Genomic DNA, 19,823 nt, shown 5'->3' with positions numbered 1-19,823 from the left:
TGCCTGCGGGCTCCCCCTCTGTCGCTGCCCTCAAGCTGCCCCCACCCTCATCAGCAAGCCTGCGTCTTGCTGTGTCTACCACACATGCAGGGTAGATAATGAACCCGAGAGAAACAAGGTGAAAATAATGAGAACACACAGAGTGAGAAACAGGAACATTTAAAAAAAACAAATACAAAAACCACCTAGGAAAAAAAATCAGGGAACAATATTAGAGTAGGTTATTTTTCTTACATCTTTCATACAAGCTAATCTTCAAAGTAACTGCAACAAAAGTGAATGTACCACCTCTGAAGTGCATTCCAAGGTGATGACACCCTGTAAAAACTCCTTCATGGCCGCACTACTTGTACACCTATACATGTCCATCCATGTCAGCAGATGCAAAAGCAGGGGCTTCTTTTCCCCTCCATTACGGCACAGAGTATTTTCCACTCTTCAATTTCTGACTGCCAGTAGCCCCAGTAACAGCAGCAGCAGCACAGTGAAAGCTGAAAGAACTCCTCCTTTCACCGCTTGTGTGCAGCATTGCGGGATCACTCTTAGACCATCACCGCTGGACCTCCTCTTCTCTGAGGAAAGGTTCAATGTGCAAGTGTTAGAAGTTTCACCTTTGTCTCAAATCCTCGATCTTGAAGATTCCTCCAACTTTCCTGCCTGAAGGTGGAAACTGACGCTACAGACAGCACTCGAAAACCAGTGGAAAAGATCTCTGTGATTCCAGGTAGCTCCACAGATGAACAGTGAGCAGCTGAAGCACATGGTTATTTATGGCATGGTGAGATATTATAGCATGCTATCGCCTACTATATTTATGGTGGCTTGTTCTTCCCTCAACCCTGCACTCAAGTCCCAGCGAGTACACATGGTACGTGAGAGATTAAGTAGGAGGAAAGATGGCTGAGGTCCAGTTAGAGGAAGTCACAGACAGAGCTGTGTAAGTCTGAAACTGTATGCATCACGCAGTGGGAAATAAAGATAGCTTCCCCCTCCACCCTTCCATCTGTGAGCACCTCATCGCTGCAGGGATGAATCCTAGTGATCTCTGCTTTTCTGCCTTTTTTTTTCCCCCCCACATTTCTCACTGTGGAAGACATTTTTATTACTGATGGGGCTGAGATGTGTAAGCCTCCTTTGAAGGCACAGCAGTTCAGAGATGGACTGCAGAGGATTGAGGTAACATTGAGGTGTCTCTTCCACATGTGATTCAGTCAGACTTGCTCTGCAGATAGTCTCAGGGAGCTGCAGCTCTGCAGGGGCCCAGCAGAACCTCTGTCCTTTGGAACGACTCAAGCGTAAGCTCCCTCCTCCTCTTGCAAACAGCACTGCAACAAGCACTAAGGGACTGCTGACTCACACCACGGCTACTGAGCTTTGCAAAAGAATCCAGTATGACAAACTCTTCTTACGCTATCTGTGTGGCCCAGTGCTCTTCAGTCAGTGTGATGGGGGAGCCTGCCCAGACTGCACCACAGGTGTAATACAGCAGGTACCCATCTGAGCAGAAGGTGAATACGGCCACTGAAGTTCTGGGCACTGCTCAAGCTGGATGCCTCCTTCTGAAAGGAGTGCACAGAATTAACCATAGTTACGTGCACAACACAACCAGAAGAGGTTCATGCACTCTCAAAGCACTTTCTTACTCGATTCCTTTAATCTCCTGTAGGGAACACGGCCAAGCTGCATGTCTGATGTCACCTGCACAAGAGCCTGCAGGAGAGACTGAGATATTGCTAGTATAGAGGCTAAGAGGGTAAGCACGTACATGAAGAACCATGTCAGATCCTTCCTTAAAGGGCTGATGGGGATATATACTGACACACAGATCTCTCTGCCTGAGCACTCCCTTGGTCAAAACGATGATATTGCAGCAATTCGTGACATTTGTTTGCTCAAACACCACAACAGGCCTTCCCTCCACATAGCATCCTATGCAAAAACCGACCATACAGCACCCTGTGAAGCTGCTGTTTCTTGGCAGCCACCTTGTCACAGGTGGCCAATGTAGAATCTAAACACAACAGCTGCAACTACAAACTCTTCTTCGTCTCCTGGGAAAGCTTGCTCTAAGACTAGTTTGACTTGCTCTAAAAAGACACCATGACAGCTTGCAAAAGCTTGTAACGAAGGATACTAGCTACTCAGTTTGGTTGCTTTCCTCCCAGACTTCAGACTGACTACAGGGTTTCCAGCTTTCCACTCCAAAAGCAAGCGCGTGTGCTAAAATGCCCCTCGAGCTGAATCCCTCTTTTGGGTTTAGGATGCTGCATTATTTCTGAAAAACACTACTGAATCCATCAGCCCCTTTGGAGTTTAATGCCAGGAAGCCCTTTGCTCCCTGCACTAACTAAACTACTGAAAATATGCTGGCATTCAGCCATTTAAGATGGTTTGATTACACGTGGGTTTTTTCCTTTTCTTTTTTTATAAGCTCTGCTACAGTAGGATTCATTTTACAAAAACACCTTTGGGTTTCTGACATCTGGATTTACTTATGATGGATCACAGATCTGATTTACAGCATTTAACAGGCACAGGAGCTTTCAAACATTGCCCCATGATTTCACACAGCACTGCAGGAAATCCCGCCGGGATGCCAAGTTCCAGCAGCTGTGGGGACCGTCACTGCCCCCCACTGACGTGGCAGGTTACTGCAGGTGAAGAGGTGAGCCTTACGATGCTCTCTGACAAAACAACACTTATCTGACATCCATTCTTCCTCGGGTTTCTTCTTCTCCCTGAACACAATACAAAATGGGGAAACTTTGGAGGCTGCGATTTGCAGTCCCAGATTTGGGTTTGTAGCACACGGAAAAAGCTTCCTTTTGATGATTAATTACCTTTTGCTGGGGATGACCACATTTAAAGTGTCTAATTCTTTCAGATCTGCCTTTGATAACAATGACCAGTTTGTGTTGTTGACACAGCTGTGGTGTTCTGGCAGGGACAGAGGCAATAGCTTGAGTTGGTCAGATCCACAACAGGCTTTTCAGGAGTTCCGGAAAAAGGGTGCCTTGAGTTTAAGCCTGTGTAAGTTCTCGTGACGTAAAAAGCCCTCTGAATCTAACACATCTCCCCCTCAGGCCAGTTAAAATTGCCTAGCTCGGCTACCTTGTGAAATCAGACCAATTTTATCTGGAAGATGCCTTCTAGAAGGTTGGTCTACAGTGCCTCAAACTGCATGCCAGCCAGCATCACTTGGAAACAAAACCAGCTCTCGTGTTGCAGCACCTAACCTGTGACACAGCCCCTACCACCCCAGGACTAAAGTTCACAGTGCAGGAGCAAACAAAAGTTAGAAAAGACTACTATATTTTTAACAAAGTCGTTTTCCTGGATTGTGAGACAATGTATACTCCAGTTTCCATAACAACAGAGGGGAAAAAAAATCTTTCAAAAACTAATAAACCAAATTCTTTCCTTTTCCGCTGCCAAGCTTTGGATTGACAGGTCTTTAAAAAAGACTCAATGTTCATTCTGAAGATGGAAAAGACAAAGTATTTCACTTGCTGCACACTTGTTAGATGCAATTTTTGGCTCAGCTTGAAAACATTTCACAGTTCACACAGTATTTGGCAAGAGATCTTTCTGCTTGCTTTTCCCACAGACTGATTTTACAGCAATTAAAAGATGTCAATAAATTGCATACATAATTTTCTGTCACTCAAACCCAGACACACCTTTACACACACATACTGATAGCTATTGATGGTGCCCATGTGAAGAACTGCAAAGATGTACGATAAATGTAACATGTTATACATCTTTCTCCATGTCACCTGCACTCTCCCTGTTAATCCATCTCAGCTGGATTATTTCGAGCATTCCTAACCTCTGAGAAGTTTCCAACAGCTGCCTTTTTATTTTTTTCTCCTAAGCTGTTGCCAAAAAGTGTTTCTCTTCTTTCCTCTGAAATTGGCATTTTCACCCCTGAAGTAAATACTACTTAATATTCACTGAGTTCAAAGTTTTCCTGTACCAGGAAAAGTATCATTTGGACAGAATATCCTGTACCTACAATAGCATCACCTTTCAAAACATGGAATTTCCACCAACATGTAGAATACACTGTTTATCTCATGAAAGGCTCTCAAGTCACTGGACTGGATTAAAATACAATAGCTCATTTAATTTTTAGGGTTATTCTATTAGTTCTCTGTTTTTCAAGCCTTTACAGTCTTCTGGGGTAACTTTCAAGGTTTTTATCTCCACAAAAATGAGAGCCAGAGAAACTTCATATTTTGTTATAGGAAAATAAAAATACTCTCCTGAAAATGCTCAGAGCAAGGTCTTCTCAGAAACATCAAACATTAAAAGCCTTCCGGACAGCTGGCAAACCTACGGGAACTATTTGAATCTGAGCCCTGTGGCCTAACAGACCCTGGATCTTTAAAACACGACAATTCTTTTTTTCAATGAAGCAAGCCATTTATGGTATATTTAGAGATTCTAGAAACTATGAGTCTATAGCTCTCTCCATTCTCTTTTACAGGCTTGGGCAGCTGGACTCATTCCTAAGGACCCTGCATACATTAACAAAAGATACAGGGACAAGAAAACCCCACCAAAACCCATGGAAGAGCCTCGAATTGGAGGTATTCTGTATCATACACCGTGTTCAGAAAACATGCTGGTATGCTGTCATATAAAGATGTGGTAGGAAAGGAGCTGGTAAATAAAGGATCATTCTGAAGTGATTCCTAAAAAAAAATTCCCTACCATTTATTCTTACTACCCAGCCCTCACGTAGAGATGACAGTCTCATCTGTGTCCTTAACAGATTTTCTCAAAATGTAAAAATTGTCCCACAGAGGAAGAGACAAACCTTTGAAAACAAAGTCTGTCATCATAAATTATCACATAAATCATACATGCTACATAGAAATTCAGTGTTTGGATGAATTACCTCATTTTCTCTGCATGAATGTGTGGCTTAAGTATCCAGGATACTAAATATCTACGCATACAATGAAGCAGTGATTATAAAGAGGCCAATCTTCCCCTCTCTGATCCAAGGCAGCTGCCAAAACCTGCAAGCAGCCAGTGCTGCCTAGGTGCTACAGTTTCCCTCCCTCTGGCTGTCCTAGTCCTATGACGAGACTGCCTGAGCTCTGCCTACAGAAAGCTCTGCACTGCAGGATCCCTGCAGTGTGAATTCTTCTCTTCACTTTCCTGTAGAAAGGGCCTCCCCATTCTTTGCCCCAGCGCTCGGTCCCAGAGCTGCAGCCTGCTGCCTGGGAGTTGTGAAAACAGACAGCTTAGGGGCATCGTATGCTCCTGAAACCTGAGCATGCTCCTAAGTGTCATTACTCATCCAGGCAGCTTTTCTTTCCCCAGTCTTGGCAAACTCTCCTCCCTGAATCCTCAAGTGCTTCAAGGGCTGGAGAGCTGCCAGCCACCAGCTGCACAAGATCTTAAAGAAACCTGAGCCCATTTTTGCAATTTAGAAGAGCAAACAAACAAACAAAAAATTAAAAAAGCAAATTAAGCAGATTCAAAATAGAAGGGGGAAGTCCTCTGTCTTATTCCCACTCACGGCAACTTCCATCCCCCACAAGAAAAAAGTCTTGAGAAACCAAAGTTAAAATGCAAGCTCACATTTAAGAAGATTTTGTGACAGTAGGGAACAACCTAGAAGGGATGGTGATCTCTGTCTGAGGCTTGATCCCTGGAAACTCCAGCACAGCTCAGTGGGGAACACTGCAGCATCGTGGAGCAAAAGGTGGGGTTTTGCTTTGAAGAGTAGGTCTGAGTATAGCCCTACTCACACCAGATACAAAGTTGGAAAACAGCAGAGAAGAAACAAACAACAGAGAGATCAGTTACTACAGTCTTCTCAGCCTCCCTTCCTTGGCAGCACTTCATATAAGGAAATGCAAGTGGGTACCTGAGCTTGTCTGCGACAAAGATCACCCTCCTTTCCAGAAGCAGGGAAGCAAACACTCTGCTCAGATGCCGCACACTGAGGGACGTGAACAAGGACTCGAAATCAACATGCTCAAGCCTGGAGTCAAGAGGCCGCCGCAGCTCGATGACCTGTCAGAGAGAAAAAGATAACCCGTCAGCTCTTGCTGTCCACCCCTACTGTGGCAAGCAAGGACCCAAGTGGTATTTTCACAGCTAAAAAGCTTTGCTGACTGTGCTGGCGAACACCACACAGCGCTAAGCCCTCAAACACAGCCTTTCCAGACTTCCCACAAACCCTTCTTTCAGATGAAACGATCCAGAGTCCACTCCAATGCGCACAGCATGAGACCAACCACAAGTTCTCCCAACTGGACTGAGGACAAGGAGCTCTTCATAGGGAGGAAAACCAGTTTGTGTCCAGCTAAGAGCTGAGAGCTGCTCGCAATGCCTCTCTGGCATTCAAGCAGCAGAATGGCAATGGAGCCTTTCGAATTTACACTCTTTATTTTTATAGTTACAATTTTTCTTTTTTTGCTGCAAGAATCTGGATGTCTAACAGACTATATATTTTTTAATACCAGTTACAGAAAAGAGCAGCCTGTGGGCATTTTCCTTTGTTTATATACACTTTAATAACTTTTGTCACATCACCTTAGCACTTCATACACTTTATCTTACACAGATGCTTATCTAAACTGTTCTTGAAAGCCTCCAACATCAGATAGTTCATAAATGCCACAAGAAAATTGCTTTAGTTCTGAACTACCCTGACCAACACACCAAGCCTGCAGCTGAAACATCTCAGAGGCAAATTACTTCAACTACTCACTGTCTTACTCTCAGTATACACTCAGAGCAATTGATGACCTTCCTCTTTGTAGGAAACTTCTCGTGTATTGGAAGATTGTCATATGTCCTGCTTTGTCTTCTATATTAAGCAAAAAAGTTACTCAAGCTTTGCCTATATTTTCTAAACCACTTAATAAGTGGAACTACTCTTCTGGGGCTTTTTTCCTAGGGCTTACATTTTTTAGAAAATTATATTCTAAATAAATTTTCACCAATGCTGGAAAGCAGAAAAAAATTGCCTTTATTTATTATTATCCTCTTCACTTTTTTCCACCATGCAGGAGTTTGTTTAAATAATACCATACTGTTACTTCTGCTCACTTTGACTCACTATAGCACCAGATCCTTTTCTGAAGTACTACTGCTCACTCAGCTACTTCCATGTGGTGTTAGACACTCATTTCTTCTTCCCAGCATTTTGCTCTTCTTCATATGGAATTTCAGACCAGCCTTCAATTTAGAAAGGTCATTTTGAATTTTAATCCTTTACTCTCTGAAGTGCCTGCAACCCATCCCAACACTGTCATCTGCCCGTTGTATAAATGTGGAGTTTATGCCATCAACCAGATAATTAATGAACATTAAGACTCCTAGAAATAAAACTGCCAAAACATTCTCACAGCCTGACAGCACACCACTGGGACTCTGCTCCTTGAGCACAGATTTTTAACCAGCTATGCATGTGCTCTGCAGTAATTCCAATTAGTTTAGACTGTTTTCAGTTTGGTTGATGAGAATGTCACCATGTAGTGGTATGCTGAAAGCCCTCAGACACAACTTCTATCAACTCGCTCACTTTCCCCTCTCACACATTCAAGGTATTCCATGTCTAACAAGACTGTGTTCAGTTTGGCTCCCTCCACCCTCCCATAGTCCTTCAAGTGGTACCTACAAAAGCTCTGCGCCCTTAAACCCCTCCCACTGTCCTTGCACTACACTGGGGGAAGTGCAACATGTACTCTCACCTCCATGAAGTGAAAATATCATTTTGCAAGGCTGCAATATTGCTGCAATATTGCCCTTGTGTGGTTTTTTGACCAGAACCCCATGCCCTGTCCCCCACAAGCAGTGGATGCTGAAGCACGTATTACAAATCCTGTCTTCAGCAAGGGCCTTCAGCAGACCCAAGGTCACGTACTATGCAGCATGAGGTCTACCAGTCTGTGCCACTTGGTCATCTGTTGCCTTTTGCCATATTAGCACAGCTAATGTGTCCTAACTTTCATCTTTACCATATAATGGTCACTAGAAGAGTCTCCATGTCATCTCCTCAGGGTCCCTTACTTTACTCCTTAGCTTCTCCTACCCCACAGCTGCCAGACAATCTGTTCTTTAATACCGCCAGTGCTACATTAAGTCCCAACTTCCAATTGTCAGTCCTGCACCATTTGCACTCTCTAGAGTAGTGCCTTTACCTCTGTTCCTGAGCCTGGCAAGAAGTTCTTGACTGTAATTGTCCGGCCCAAAGCTGGGAAAGGTGCCTCCATGACACTCCTCATGAGAGGCTGCACCAGTGCTGGGGAAATGCCCCGTCTCTTCTCTACCTCATCCAAGATCTGAAATAAAGGCACGATGACACAAAAACATGTAAATCAGGATGAGGGAGGCAACAGCAGGAAGTGCACCAGCATCTATGTTCTCTCCTTAACCCATCCTTGAATCACATGGAAGAATGTAAAACATGCAACTGAAGACCCTTAATCTCCTTCAGCAAGAGAAATCCAGCTCCACTGAGGGCATTGGAAAGCTTACAATTTTCAAATTCCCCACCGCCCTTGGAGTAAGGATTCCACCTTTTAATCTCCCAGTTTGTGTTCTGGTAGTTCTGCTGAAGGAAGAATGCAACAGCTGACAACGTAGTTTTCATTTTAACTGGTTTTGCTAGGTTCTGGAATTAGCATGTGGTTGCCTTGCCAACATCATTTCAGGCCTTCTCTACAGCCATCAGCTTCCCCGATCCCCATTCTTCTGGTGCTGACTTCATTTTCAGGTCCCTCTTGGCCGACAGCACAAGCTTCCCTTCTCTCTCCCACTCACCTTAGAGAAGAGATTGAAGCATCCAAGGCGACTCACAATGCAGTAAACTTCTGGAAGACGCTTCCCCTTCCCACTTGGCTTTCAAGACAAACGCAAATACAGACACAAACACCACCAAGAAAACGTCAGAGTTATAACTACTGCAGGGTGACCAGTCTCTCAGTTCTGCAGCTCGCTGGCTGGCTCAGAAACTGGCAGACGTTTGACAGCAGGCTGCTGATGACAACACCTTGAGTCTGGCTCAGACCCTGGTACTGTAGAAACAATGGGGAGAAATGAGCACCTCCACAGTATGATCCCAGCCCTCATAAGCCAAATGACTAAGGCAGGGCAAACTGCTCTACAGAGACAACTCTGAGCCTACAGGACTAGCACAGCTTTAGACAACTATTTAGTAGCTATCTGAACTTAAAGGAGAAAATTCCTTTCTGCAGTTTAGTGACGGAACAACAGTCCACGGTCCTAATGTTAAGCACTGGCATAAGGAAAAGATAAAAAAGCAATCCCTGCAGTGGAGGATGGTACTCAGAGAGGAACTTGGGCATTGAACAAAGCAGCAGAGAGCAAAGCTGTTCAGCTGTTGTTCTTTCTTTCTACACTGCAAAAGAAGAGCCGCAGCTTTCCACTTCCCAGAATAGGTGCCAGTAACACCAACCCCATGGAAGGCTGCATCTCTAGGAAAATTGAAAAACAGGGGTAATTACCAGCAGCCTCCTACAGTATCCAAATCGTCTGCTTCCATCTTCCCCCGTAAGGACAAATGAGAACGTCTCACTGCAGAAAGCAAAATCAGAATGACAAGATACCCATCACCCACATTCAAAGTCTCTAACATACAAACCCAATAAGCCCACAATATTTCTGCATTTACAATACACCCTTCTCAGTGCTCTGCCTGATTTCTTACAGTAACAGCACACATATTTAATTAGCTTGATATATAAATCTGTTTTGCATGAATCAAGATACAAAGTACAGTACTTACCTGGCAAACTGATGGATAGGGGCCCAGTCCTTTGCATCAGGGAAGCAAAACTGGGGAATAGCTTTCAACTGATCTTCTGCCTCACGCATGAATTTGAACGAGCGCTCAAGCTAGCAGAACAGAGAGAAGGAATGTTTCCAATTAGTTATGTGGTGATGGAATGACTTCAAATATTTTTTTCTGTGACAAATGAAGAGGTGATGACAGAGGCTAAGCTTCTGCCTGGAAGATATTAAAATTTCTGTGATGCTGGCTCACCTAATCTTTAGATACCTTAAAGTAACTCTGTGCCCCCAATTCCACCAAGCCCTGCATCTGCAGCACCTGCTCCAGTTACACTGTGCCTCTAATGTGGGACACATCTTCCAGTGAGTGGCGAGAGAACTGAAGACGGAAGGGAGTTCTGGTTACATCCCATTTACAGACACACTGTTACACTGGCTCTGTGTTTCTCCTGTTCCTTGTTCCCTGTTTTGAGCTAGACTATGGGTGAAAGCTGTGCCTTCCCTTAAAGAAAACTGATGCTTGGGAGAAGACACGTGTTCTTAAAAAGAAAAAGGAGGAGAAAGGGAATAAATGACATAAAAGTCACAGCCAAGGGCAGCGAGAGATCTACATCAGCTGCTCTTTTAACAATGAGGAATACCGTGACAATTCCCAGCGGGTGACTGCAGCCACTCTGTCTTTGGTCTCACTGAACATGGACACAGCAGAGTGGTTACTCATATAATGTGCAGTCAAGAGAGAAGCTGTGGCTTCTCTAGCTGTGCAAGTGCACCAGGCAATCTGAGACATGTCAGCCAGACCTTCCCAACAGACACCACACCTTCAATGGGAATTGCTGGGTAACCTCAGGGATGTAGGCAGCGCCAGCCTGCTTCTTGTGCAGTGATACCACAACGAAGTACTCAAACAGCTGCCTCTCCTGATATTCAATCAAGTCCCGTTCTAAGGTTTGGTATCGCGGTGTTTGCTTCAGACGAGATTTCACATGCACCAGACGTTGGCTGTGAGCTGTGAAGAAAAAGATTAGAGGTTGTAACTTAGTTTAGCTCTTTGCACAAAGCACCAACAGCACTTTGCAGAGACTTACAGATAACTTGAAACCACCTCACGGCATTTACTTTGTCAGTGACTGACTACGAGGCAAGAACCCTTTGTAAGCTGCACTATAAATATCGACAGAGACAGGGTGTAATCTTGTGAGTGCAATCACTCTAAAGAACTCTGGCAGCAGAAGGACTTCATGGATAGCTTTTACAGGTGAAGACAACCCAAAGTGAGATCCATATAGGACACCGTGTAACAGGTAACATCTGGGCACTCATCCTAGCATGCACTTACACATCTTTCAAAGACAGCACAGTCAGATGATTGATCACCTTTATTCAGAGGAGGCTGTGGGTAGTGACTCCCACAGTTTTACAAGACCAGCACTTGGGTCTTGCTAGGGGAGCACTGGCTGAGGAAGCTGGGAGTCTCCAGCACTAAGTAAAGCAGACTGGGCTATAGGTCAATAAGAAAAAAACAAAAACAAAACAAAGCAAAATAACCATGAAAAGAAGTGCAAAAGGAAAAGGCTGGCTCTTGCCAGTCTCTCCTGTGCCTAAAAGCAATTGCTCAGGACCATGTTTCTACAAGTTCACCAAAGACAATGGGAAAACAAGAAAAACTGCCAAACAAACTGGAACTGCAATACAAAAGAACTGTGGGACAATAAACATTCCAGCACGGAAAGTAATGAAAAGCTGCCTGCTGAGAAGAGACCAGATGAGATTCCCTGAGACCACCCCCCTGCTTTGTTTTACAGTTTCATCCCATATTAAATCTCCATGATGTCTCCTTTACCCCTGCTACAAAAGAAAGAATTAACTACAAGCAGAGACTACAGCACATTCTCATAACTGTGCTTTCTGCAAATGTGGGTGGCAACCCAATGTTTTGACAGAAACAACAACCACAGGGACACTGCAGGAACTCCAAGCACATAAGATGTCTGCTTGGGAGACAGGGCTTCCTGAGAGATGGTATACACTTTAGGACAGACCTTTTCTGTCTGGTAGAGTTGTGCCACTCATGGACTATTCCAGACAATATAATTTAAAGCAATCTTGAGGTGCCTCTTAAATCAGAGAGTGTCACAATCCCTGGACAGTTAAAAGTGCTGGGAAGATAGCCGAGACTCCTTTCTCCCGTCACCTATTATGCTATTTGCTCTAAGGCTATAATTCTTCAAAAGTTTTCAGAAGTGGTTTGTGTTTTACCAGGAACTTCAAAAGAAGCAGTGTCACAGCAATGCTGAGGGCTTCTGAAAAGCTTGCTCAAGCTCTGCATTGTTTACATTCTGTGCAACCTACTGAAGACACCAGGATTGTACTGCTCTCACCATGGTGGAGTTTTTCTTTGAACATTTTTCCTCCCCAAGGGTCAGCACTTACAGCTCTGACATGCAGTCTGATGATTTACTATGTCTCAGATGATGTACAGTGACTTACTAAACAGAGGTAACTGTCTGGTGTGTTTGGTCTGTTAAGTAAAACATATGAAAGTCCTAGATAAAAGAGACTTGCTAAACCATCTCACTCTGCTATTTAAAAATAGAATAAGTTTAACAAGGCATAAAGCAAAATACAGTTGTAGCTAGAGCAAACAGCAAGTGCCAGAGCTCCTCTGTAGATCTGCGCAGTCAGATCTACAGAGATCTACTCAGATCCAGGTGCAGACCTGAATGTTGTTCAGAGTCCAGTGCTGTTGGATTTGGGATGACTTTACACAATCTCCATCATCCCCTCTACAGGCAGTTCGTAGCTCCAGTTGTACAGATGTTACAGAGAAACCCAGGATGATGCACATCATTTGCTATGACAACCAGTAAAAGAGTTTCAGTCTTCCTGGCCACATCTACACTGTCATTCTCAGCTACATCTGAACACGGACTATATTTCACAACATTGTGTTTCAAGACAATCTGTGAAATCTGGGAACAACATCTGTCTCCAGGCTAGTCTGAGAACCTGTCAAAAGTTAGGTGGTGGCAGCAATTTTCAGCTTGATCTTGCTAACACAGCAGTATAGATAAAAAATTTCCCAATGCAGAGGAGAGCAAGAGTATGCAGTAGTTCTTTTGTGTGTGAAGCTGTGTGCACAAGAGGGAACTCGGTCTGAGTTTGCCGTTCTAAAAACCTGAAAGGGAGAAAGGATGAGCAGTCCTAAGCATAACACACTGGGGTTGACACAGTGGCAGCTGCTGCTTATGTCTGTCTTTTCAGCTGGAGTACTGACCTGCTACCCAGACTAGGTGCTCATGTGAGTCAGGAAACTTTGGAATCTGAGGGAGTTTCTATCTTGCGTTCTAACTCTGCCAGGACTTCGATTTGCCATATAAATTTCCCAAAAGATTGCAATGCCACCAGCATGTCACAGGGCTAATTACCAGTACAAGGAGGTTTCAGAAGAGTATTATGGAGACCAGTATACCACATAGCTCTACCAGAGTGAAGCAAGCAATGCAGTGCTTTACCCCAACCGCACCACTGCAGAAGAGTTTAACTAGTAGTAAGTCATAAAGTGCAATTCTGTTTTCACAGCTAGCCAGTCTGGGTGGTGGTTTTTCTCCCTTAGTAAACATGTAGTGGGGTTTCTGAACACCCCATCCCATGCAATACTGCTTCCGTCAGCCTGGTCACGCATTGGTGACTGCGTGCTTAGAAAAACCTCAGTGTATTTCCATAATGTCCAAGCCAAATCCTAGGAAAATCAGTGCAAAGAGCTTTGATGGGAATTGGAACAGATGTTTGTTCTGGATTCCTACAGTCCTCTACCCATGGATTTTCCTCTGCAGCATTGAGATCTCTCTTTTCTCACTGTGTTCTGAGTGGAAACAAGCTCATTCTCCAAAAGCATAACACAGAGGAGAGATCCTGACCCAGAGTTTATCAGGAGCCATTTGCTCTCTTCACACAGTTGCCTTACCTTTCAGCTTCTCTTCAGTGTCACTGTCTGATTCACTGTTCTCATCTGTAACTAGGAAAAAAGAAAGGGGAAGATGAATTAAGTAAAGCCAATTTATAACTGTGCAATTCTTATCACTGGCATGAGAATGCCAGGTATGGCAACTTCAAGGGGAATACAGTATAGATCACTAGGGCCTCAATCTTTTCAAGGGTGCACATACCCACACACATTCAGCTTACCAATCTTGCCATTCATTCAGGAAATAATAAATAAATAAAATCAATTTTGCATAGCCAAAAAAAAAATTGCATAAAGAATAAAACGCCAGAGCAGTATTTTATCCAAGTTGGTGTAAGCACAACACCAAGACAAAATTATGGTTAATATGCAGTTTGCGGGACGAGGGATCAAAACAAGAAAGCAAACAAAAAACCCCACGACTGCCAGACTGAATCAGACTCAAAGTCTACATGGTTCAATAGCTTGTTCCTGTCAATGGTGCCTTAGAGGCTTCAGAGAGGTGTATATCCTACATAAAATAGGATAAATGGTAAAAATAATTATAAGAAATTAATACAACTGGTGGTCAACCTTTGCTGGAAATTAGGATGTTTTGGGAAAAAAACAGTGTGTTGGAAAGACGTTATTCAAAGTTTTGTGGAGATGAGGTGTTTAAAAGTAATTGGTCTGAAGTACCTTCTGGTGAGTTGTCAACTGACAGAGGGAGGCTAAAAGTCTCAATCTTTGCTGTGATGGAGATGGCCATACAAGTCTAGAAACCCTGACTCCCAGCTGAGGCTATTTGTTTATGGAAATGCTGGAGAAACCAGGACTGTTTCAAAATCTACTATTTTCCATTGGACAGTTCACTAAAGTGACACATTCTCACAAAATATTTCAATCTCAGCAAATCAGTCTCTTTGGACAGAACATTCCTCTCTGAAGCCTCCAGCCTGTTCCAGAAATAAACATCAGAAAGGGGGGACATTTTTCGTGCAACTTGTAAGGTTATCATGTAAAGCCATGGAATGAAAACGAAACAAGAAAAACAAAAAAAGTTCTGTTTTAATGAAAGTCTTTTGGGCAAAGTCTTTATCTTCTAAAAAGAAAGGATGGAAGCCCCAATTCAACCTCATCTTGGACAGGAAGAAGTGCTAGAAAACGTCACATAAATCACTAAGCCAGCCTGAACTCCAAGACAAGTCTTCAAAAAGTCTTACGATGTATGATGATTCAAAGTTCCTTTACCTTTCCCTGAATTGCTCTCTGTAGACTGTGACAGCCTCTTGACGCGTTTCTTTCCCCTTCGTGCCTCATAAATGGCATTGATTTTCAACACAAGCTGCTCAGCAAACACACGAACAAATAAATAAGGTTATTTTCCTCCCCAGGCAAGAAAGAAAACGAGAATTTGATGCAAAGTGCCCTGTTTCCCAACCCTGGCCACATTGAAACTCTTCACTTGATGGCCCGGAACTGACAATTACTGGCATCTACCTTGCGCAACAACCAGCACCTGCGCTGCCAACAGCCACACTCGCTCTGGTACAGAAGCAGCACAGTCATGCTGGCATAGCAGGAGCTCAAGGTAACAAGCCCTGGTGAAAGGCCAGGTCTTAATGCACTTCCACGCTGCGTGGCCATATGAGCTTGACAATGCCCACCTCGGCCTCTCCATACTGTGGTCCACGCTCCAGAGAGCACCAAAGGGTCCTCTGGGAACCTGCCCTGGTCTGCAGGCCTGAAAACAGAGAACTGGCTGGAGAGTGACAGCAAACTTGAATGCCTTTATGCCTTTAATATCTGTTGTGGAATGTGCTGGAAAAGCCTTCATACCAAGCATGGTGGAATCACATCATACAAGGAATGCTGAAGAATTTGAGATGGGTGAGAACCAATGATGAAGAAGTACTTTATTCTAGCAATTTGTTTTGCAAGTCCTTTAATCCCTGGCCTCCCAGCTGACCAGAAAAGACATTTAAGTGTTGGGCGTAGTTGGGCTTAGTGGCTTATTCAGTGCCTCTGTGTTCTGAGAGTCAATCTCTTAAGGCGAGAAGAGTTGCAGAAGGACCGTGCCGGGGTTCTCCAAGCAGAGCTGACTCCTTGTTAAGGTCCCAGACAGGAGCAGCAGGACACAGCCAGAGCATCCAAACTTATTCCAGAAAGTCTGTGGTCCCTGCACACCTGTCCTGAGGGCTCAAGGTAAGATAGGTCCACCACACACTTGGTCAGAGAACTTTGATCTAAATACTTAAGTGAGAGGAAGGATGCTCTGATGTGGAAGTGCAGCCACCATCCAGTCACCCAGCTCAAGTCTCAGCAAATCTCAGCTTTCTCTGCAAGACCGCTCAGTGGCACTGCCTGGTAAATACATGCTTGTAATCTTGCCCTCAGCTGACATAAAAGTACGTGTGAACACATGGCTAAAGCTCAAGCGCATGCACAAATGTGTAAGCATACTGGGAAAGAACTCCCTAAATATTTGTAGTGTTTGACTCCTTCCTGAAAAGCTGAGGTATACAGAGAGGGCATTAAAAAATCAGATATGCAAACATGAACATGGATCTAGCAACCAGGAAACAAAGAAGATACAGAAACATATCCCTTTTTAGAATCATAGAATGCTTTGGGTTGGAAGCGACCTCCAAAGGCCACCTAGTCCAATCACCCTGCAGTGAGCAGAGACATCTTCAATTAAACCAGGTTGCTCAGATCCCATCCAGCCTGAACTGGAATGATTCCAGGAACGGGGCATGTACCACTTCTCTAAGCAACCTGTTTGTGTTTCGCCACCCTCATTGTAAAGAATTTCTTCCTTATATCTAGTCTAAATCTCCCCTCTTTTAGTTTAAAAGCATCAACCCTCCTCCTATTGCAACAAACCCTGCTAAAAAGTTTATCCCCCATCTTTCTTACAGGCCCCTCTAAGTACTGGAAGTCCACAATAAGGTCTCCCTGCAGCCTTCTCTTCTCCAGGCTGAACAACCCCAACTATTATCCTGTCCTCACAGCAGAGGTGCTCCACTCCTCTGATCATTTTTGTGGCCTCCCTCTGGACCTGCTCCAACAGGATCATGTCTTTATTGTTCTGAGGACTCCAGAGCTGGACACAGTACTCCAGGTGAGGTCTCACCAGAGCAGAGTAGAGCGCAGAATCACCTCTGTTGACCTGCTGGCCACGCTTCTTCAGGATACGGTTGGATTTCAGGGCTGCAAGCACACATTGTTGGCTCATGTCCAGCCTTTCATCCAGCAGGACCCCCAAGTCCTTCTCTGCAGAGCTGTTCTGAATCCCTCCATCCCCCAGCCCGTACTGATACCGGGGATTGTCCTGAACCAGGTACAGGACCCTGCACTTCACCTTGTTGAACCTCATGAGGTTCACACAGGCCCACTTCTCCAGCTTGTCCAGGTCCCTCTGGATGGCATCCCATCCCTCTGGTGCGTTTTTTTCCCCCCAAAAAACTGTGGGTTCAGAAAAAAAAAAAAATCACCACAGTCCCTGGTAGCTTCTGCTTGTCCTGCAAAGACTGGGATAAGCAACTGTGGTTTTATAACTGTGTCTTTGAAACATTCGATAGGTAGACTACCGCCAAACCTCATTTGGACAGAATACACTTCCTGACAGACGTCAAGGAAAGCAGAATTGAAATGGACTCGTGCTGTATCCAAATATGAAGCAGGACATGTCACTCCAGAAAATGCTCATGACTACAGACGACTACTTCTGTCACTCAAATATCAGTGTTTTCATTACTCATCTATAATCACACTCTACCTTGAATTAGAAACCACCAGGGTATGAATCAGACCTAGCAAAGAACAACAGATTGCCAGGAGGGAACCACTCACACAGACAATTTCTGACTGTACTATCCATCAAGCAAAGAAGTAATTATGATGGGATTTGTCTTCTGCAAGAATATTAATTGCTTTTTTCCCCTCCGACAAACTTCAATTTTTATCTCAAAATTCAAATATTTTTCTTATTATTTTATCACTGCTGACAATCATGATATCTCAGACAGAAAAATAACTTCTTCAAAACTTGCAGAGATACTGGTGAGCCTTGTCCTTCAGGCAGGAAAGAGGTTAAACACAAGTTAAGCACAACTGCCAGGACAACAGATATATTGCAGGGATACCACATTGAAAACTAAAGAAAATACTGTCTCATACATTCTTGCATGGAAGAAACCAAGCAAAAGAGAGAAAGCCCGAGATTTACCTTGGGAATTTTCCTTCTCCTCTTGCCATTCTGGGGGTCTCCCAAGGAGAAGAAAGTATCATCTGGACTGCTGGGGGTTGAGGGGGGGCTGATTTTCGATGGTGACCCAGTCCCATCACGGCTCAGTTTCCGTATGTCTCGCAGTTTGAAACTCCGCCGCTCTGAGTTTTGTCGGAAAAAAATGGGCTTGGAAAGCAACTGGAAATGGAGGAGAAGGAATGAACAAACGCAGCACCTTACGTACCTTTGCTTCATTGCTAACACTGTCATGATGGTAAATCCAGCGGGGCAGCCACAGCAAAACAGCCCAAATTCTGAGAACGCTCATGGATTTCTGCACACACAAGGACACACCCAGCTGCTGGGCTAGACCAGGACTATCTTGACTGCTAATTTAACCATCTCATATTCGATCCAAAACAGAATGCAGTGTCAGGTGTTGGCCATGACGCCGCACTCCAGTGAGAAAAAAAAGTCTCCCAGGACTTGTGTAATCCAGAGGCTGGGACTGTAAACAGAACAAGACTAACCAACCAGCCAACCACAAACATTTCGGATAAGGAGCAGCTAGTCGGGAGGAACAGAGAAGCAGTTGAGACCAGACAAAAAACACTTGTCAGTATGGTTGTCTTTGACGGTAGCCAGAATTAAGTATTTCAGTGGAAGGTACAAGAAGTGCTATGAGAGACAATTACGGAGACTGGTTTCCTTCTAAGCTCACAGGCAAGTTCAGTGGAAGCACAGCAGTAGGTATTTAGAGTACCAGAGTAAAGTTCTTAAAAGTCCCTGACCAAAAACAGCATCAGAGAAGCAGAAAGCTCAGCCTCAGATCACAGAATCATTTTGGCTGGAAGAGACCTTTAAGATCATCAAGTCCAACCAATAATTCTGCACTGCCAGGTGACCACTAAACCGTGTCCCTAAGTAACACATCTATAGGTCTTTTAAATACTTCCAGGGATGGGGACTCCATCCCCTCCCTCGACAGCCTGTTCCAATGCTTTACCACCCTTTCTGTAAAGAAATTTGTCCAAATAGCCAACTTAAATCTCTCCTGGTGCAACTTGAGGCTGTTTCCTCTCATCCTAAAATATAAAGAAAGGCAAATCACTTCTCACCAGAAAGATCTCTACCTCTCCGCTGGACAGCCTGTTCCAATGCTTTAAAAATTCAGAGAAGAAATTTTTCCTAATATCCAAGCTAAATCTCTCCTGGTGCAACTTGAGGCTGTTTCCTCTCATCCTAAAATATAAAGAAAGGCAAATCACTTCTCACCAGAAAGATGCTCAATAAGAACTCTTTTTGTCTTCTCCTACAGAATTTCCCAGCAGTTTTAACAAGGTTAAGTTGCACCTTTGGTGGGCACTGTATCTGCACTCCCAGAGGATGTATCTACATGGCACTAAGTGGCATGGGGAAGAGGCATCCAAGCTAGTTCTGAACAAGTTGCAGCAGCACCATAGCCAATGGCCTTCCTCCATCGACAGACACACACAGCAGAGATATTTGCCAGACCAATTCATTCATTCAGGTTAGCTCAGGTGTCTCTGGATGGTTTGGCAGAAGACACTCAACTCAGAAAAATGCTTACTGCCCACAGAGAAGTCACACGTTAAAATGAGTCTGCCAAGAGCTTTCACATTGAACAATCTCATCCTGCACTCGTGATAAAAGTTACCTACTGAAAGTCTGTCCAGACCTATTCCCCACCGGTCTCTAGCCTGATCTGCACCGCTGTTAGCTGCAGCACTTTTCTGATACGGTTCACAGCTTTTAGATGTCAAAGCACTGTAGTGTAACATAATTACTCTTATCCAGCTCTTTAAGTGTCTCCTGCCAGGAGCCATAGCTATGGTGAAAGGC

At 44.2% G+C, this 19,823-nt stretch overlaps 1 protein-coding gene across 1 annotated transcript in view; it reads right to left on the bottom strand.

Annotated features, from left to right (window-relative positions):
- DENND2A (DENN/MADD domain containing 2A) overlaps window positions 1-19,823 on the bottom strand; it is a 37,047-nt gene that overhangs the window by 8,337 nt on the left and 8,887 nt on the right. The window contains exons 5-13 of the mRNA XM_010144075.1: window positions 17,961-18,158; window positions 14,981-15,074; window positions 13,751-13,801; window positions 10,605-10,792; window positions 9,779-9,888; window positions 9,498-9,567; window positions 8,794-8,871; window positions 8,172-8,312; window positions 5,888-6,036 (exon numbers count right to left, since the gene is read on the bottom strand). Coding sequence (XP_010142377.1) covers window positions 5,888-6,036; window positions 8,172-8,312; window positions 8,794-8,871; window positions 9,498-9,567; window positions 9,779-9,888; window positions 10,605-10,792; window positions 13,751-13,801; window positions 14,981-15,074; window positions 17,961-18,158 — 1,079 coding nt within the window. The remainder of the gene's footprint in view (window positions 1-5,887; window positions 6,037-8,171; window positions 8,313-8,793; window positions 8,872-9,497; window positions 9,568-9,778; window positions 9,889-10,604; window positions 10,793-13,750; window positions 13,802-14,980; window positions 15,075-17,960; window positions 18,159-19,823) is intronic.

This window comes from Buceros rhinoceros, unplaced genomic scaffold (assembly GCF_000710305.1).
Source record: "Buceros rhinoceros silvestris isolate BGI_N320 unplaced genomic scaffold, ASM71030v1 scaffold13019, whole genome shotgun sequence".
Lineage (NCBI taxonomy): Eukaryota > Metazoa > Chordata > Aves > Bucerotiformes > Bucerotidae > Buceros > Buceros rhinoceros.
The sequence above is the reverse complement of the archived record's forward strand: the minus strand, read 5'-3'. Positions and strand labels throughout refer to the sequence as shown.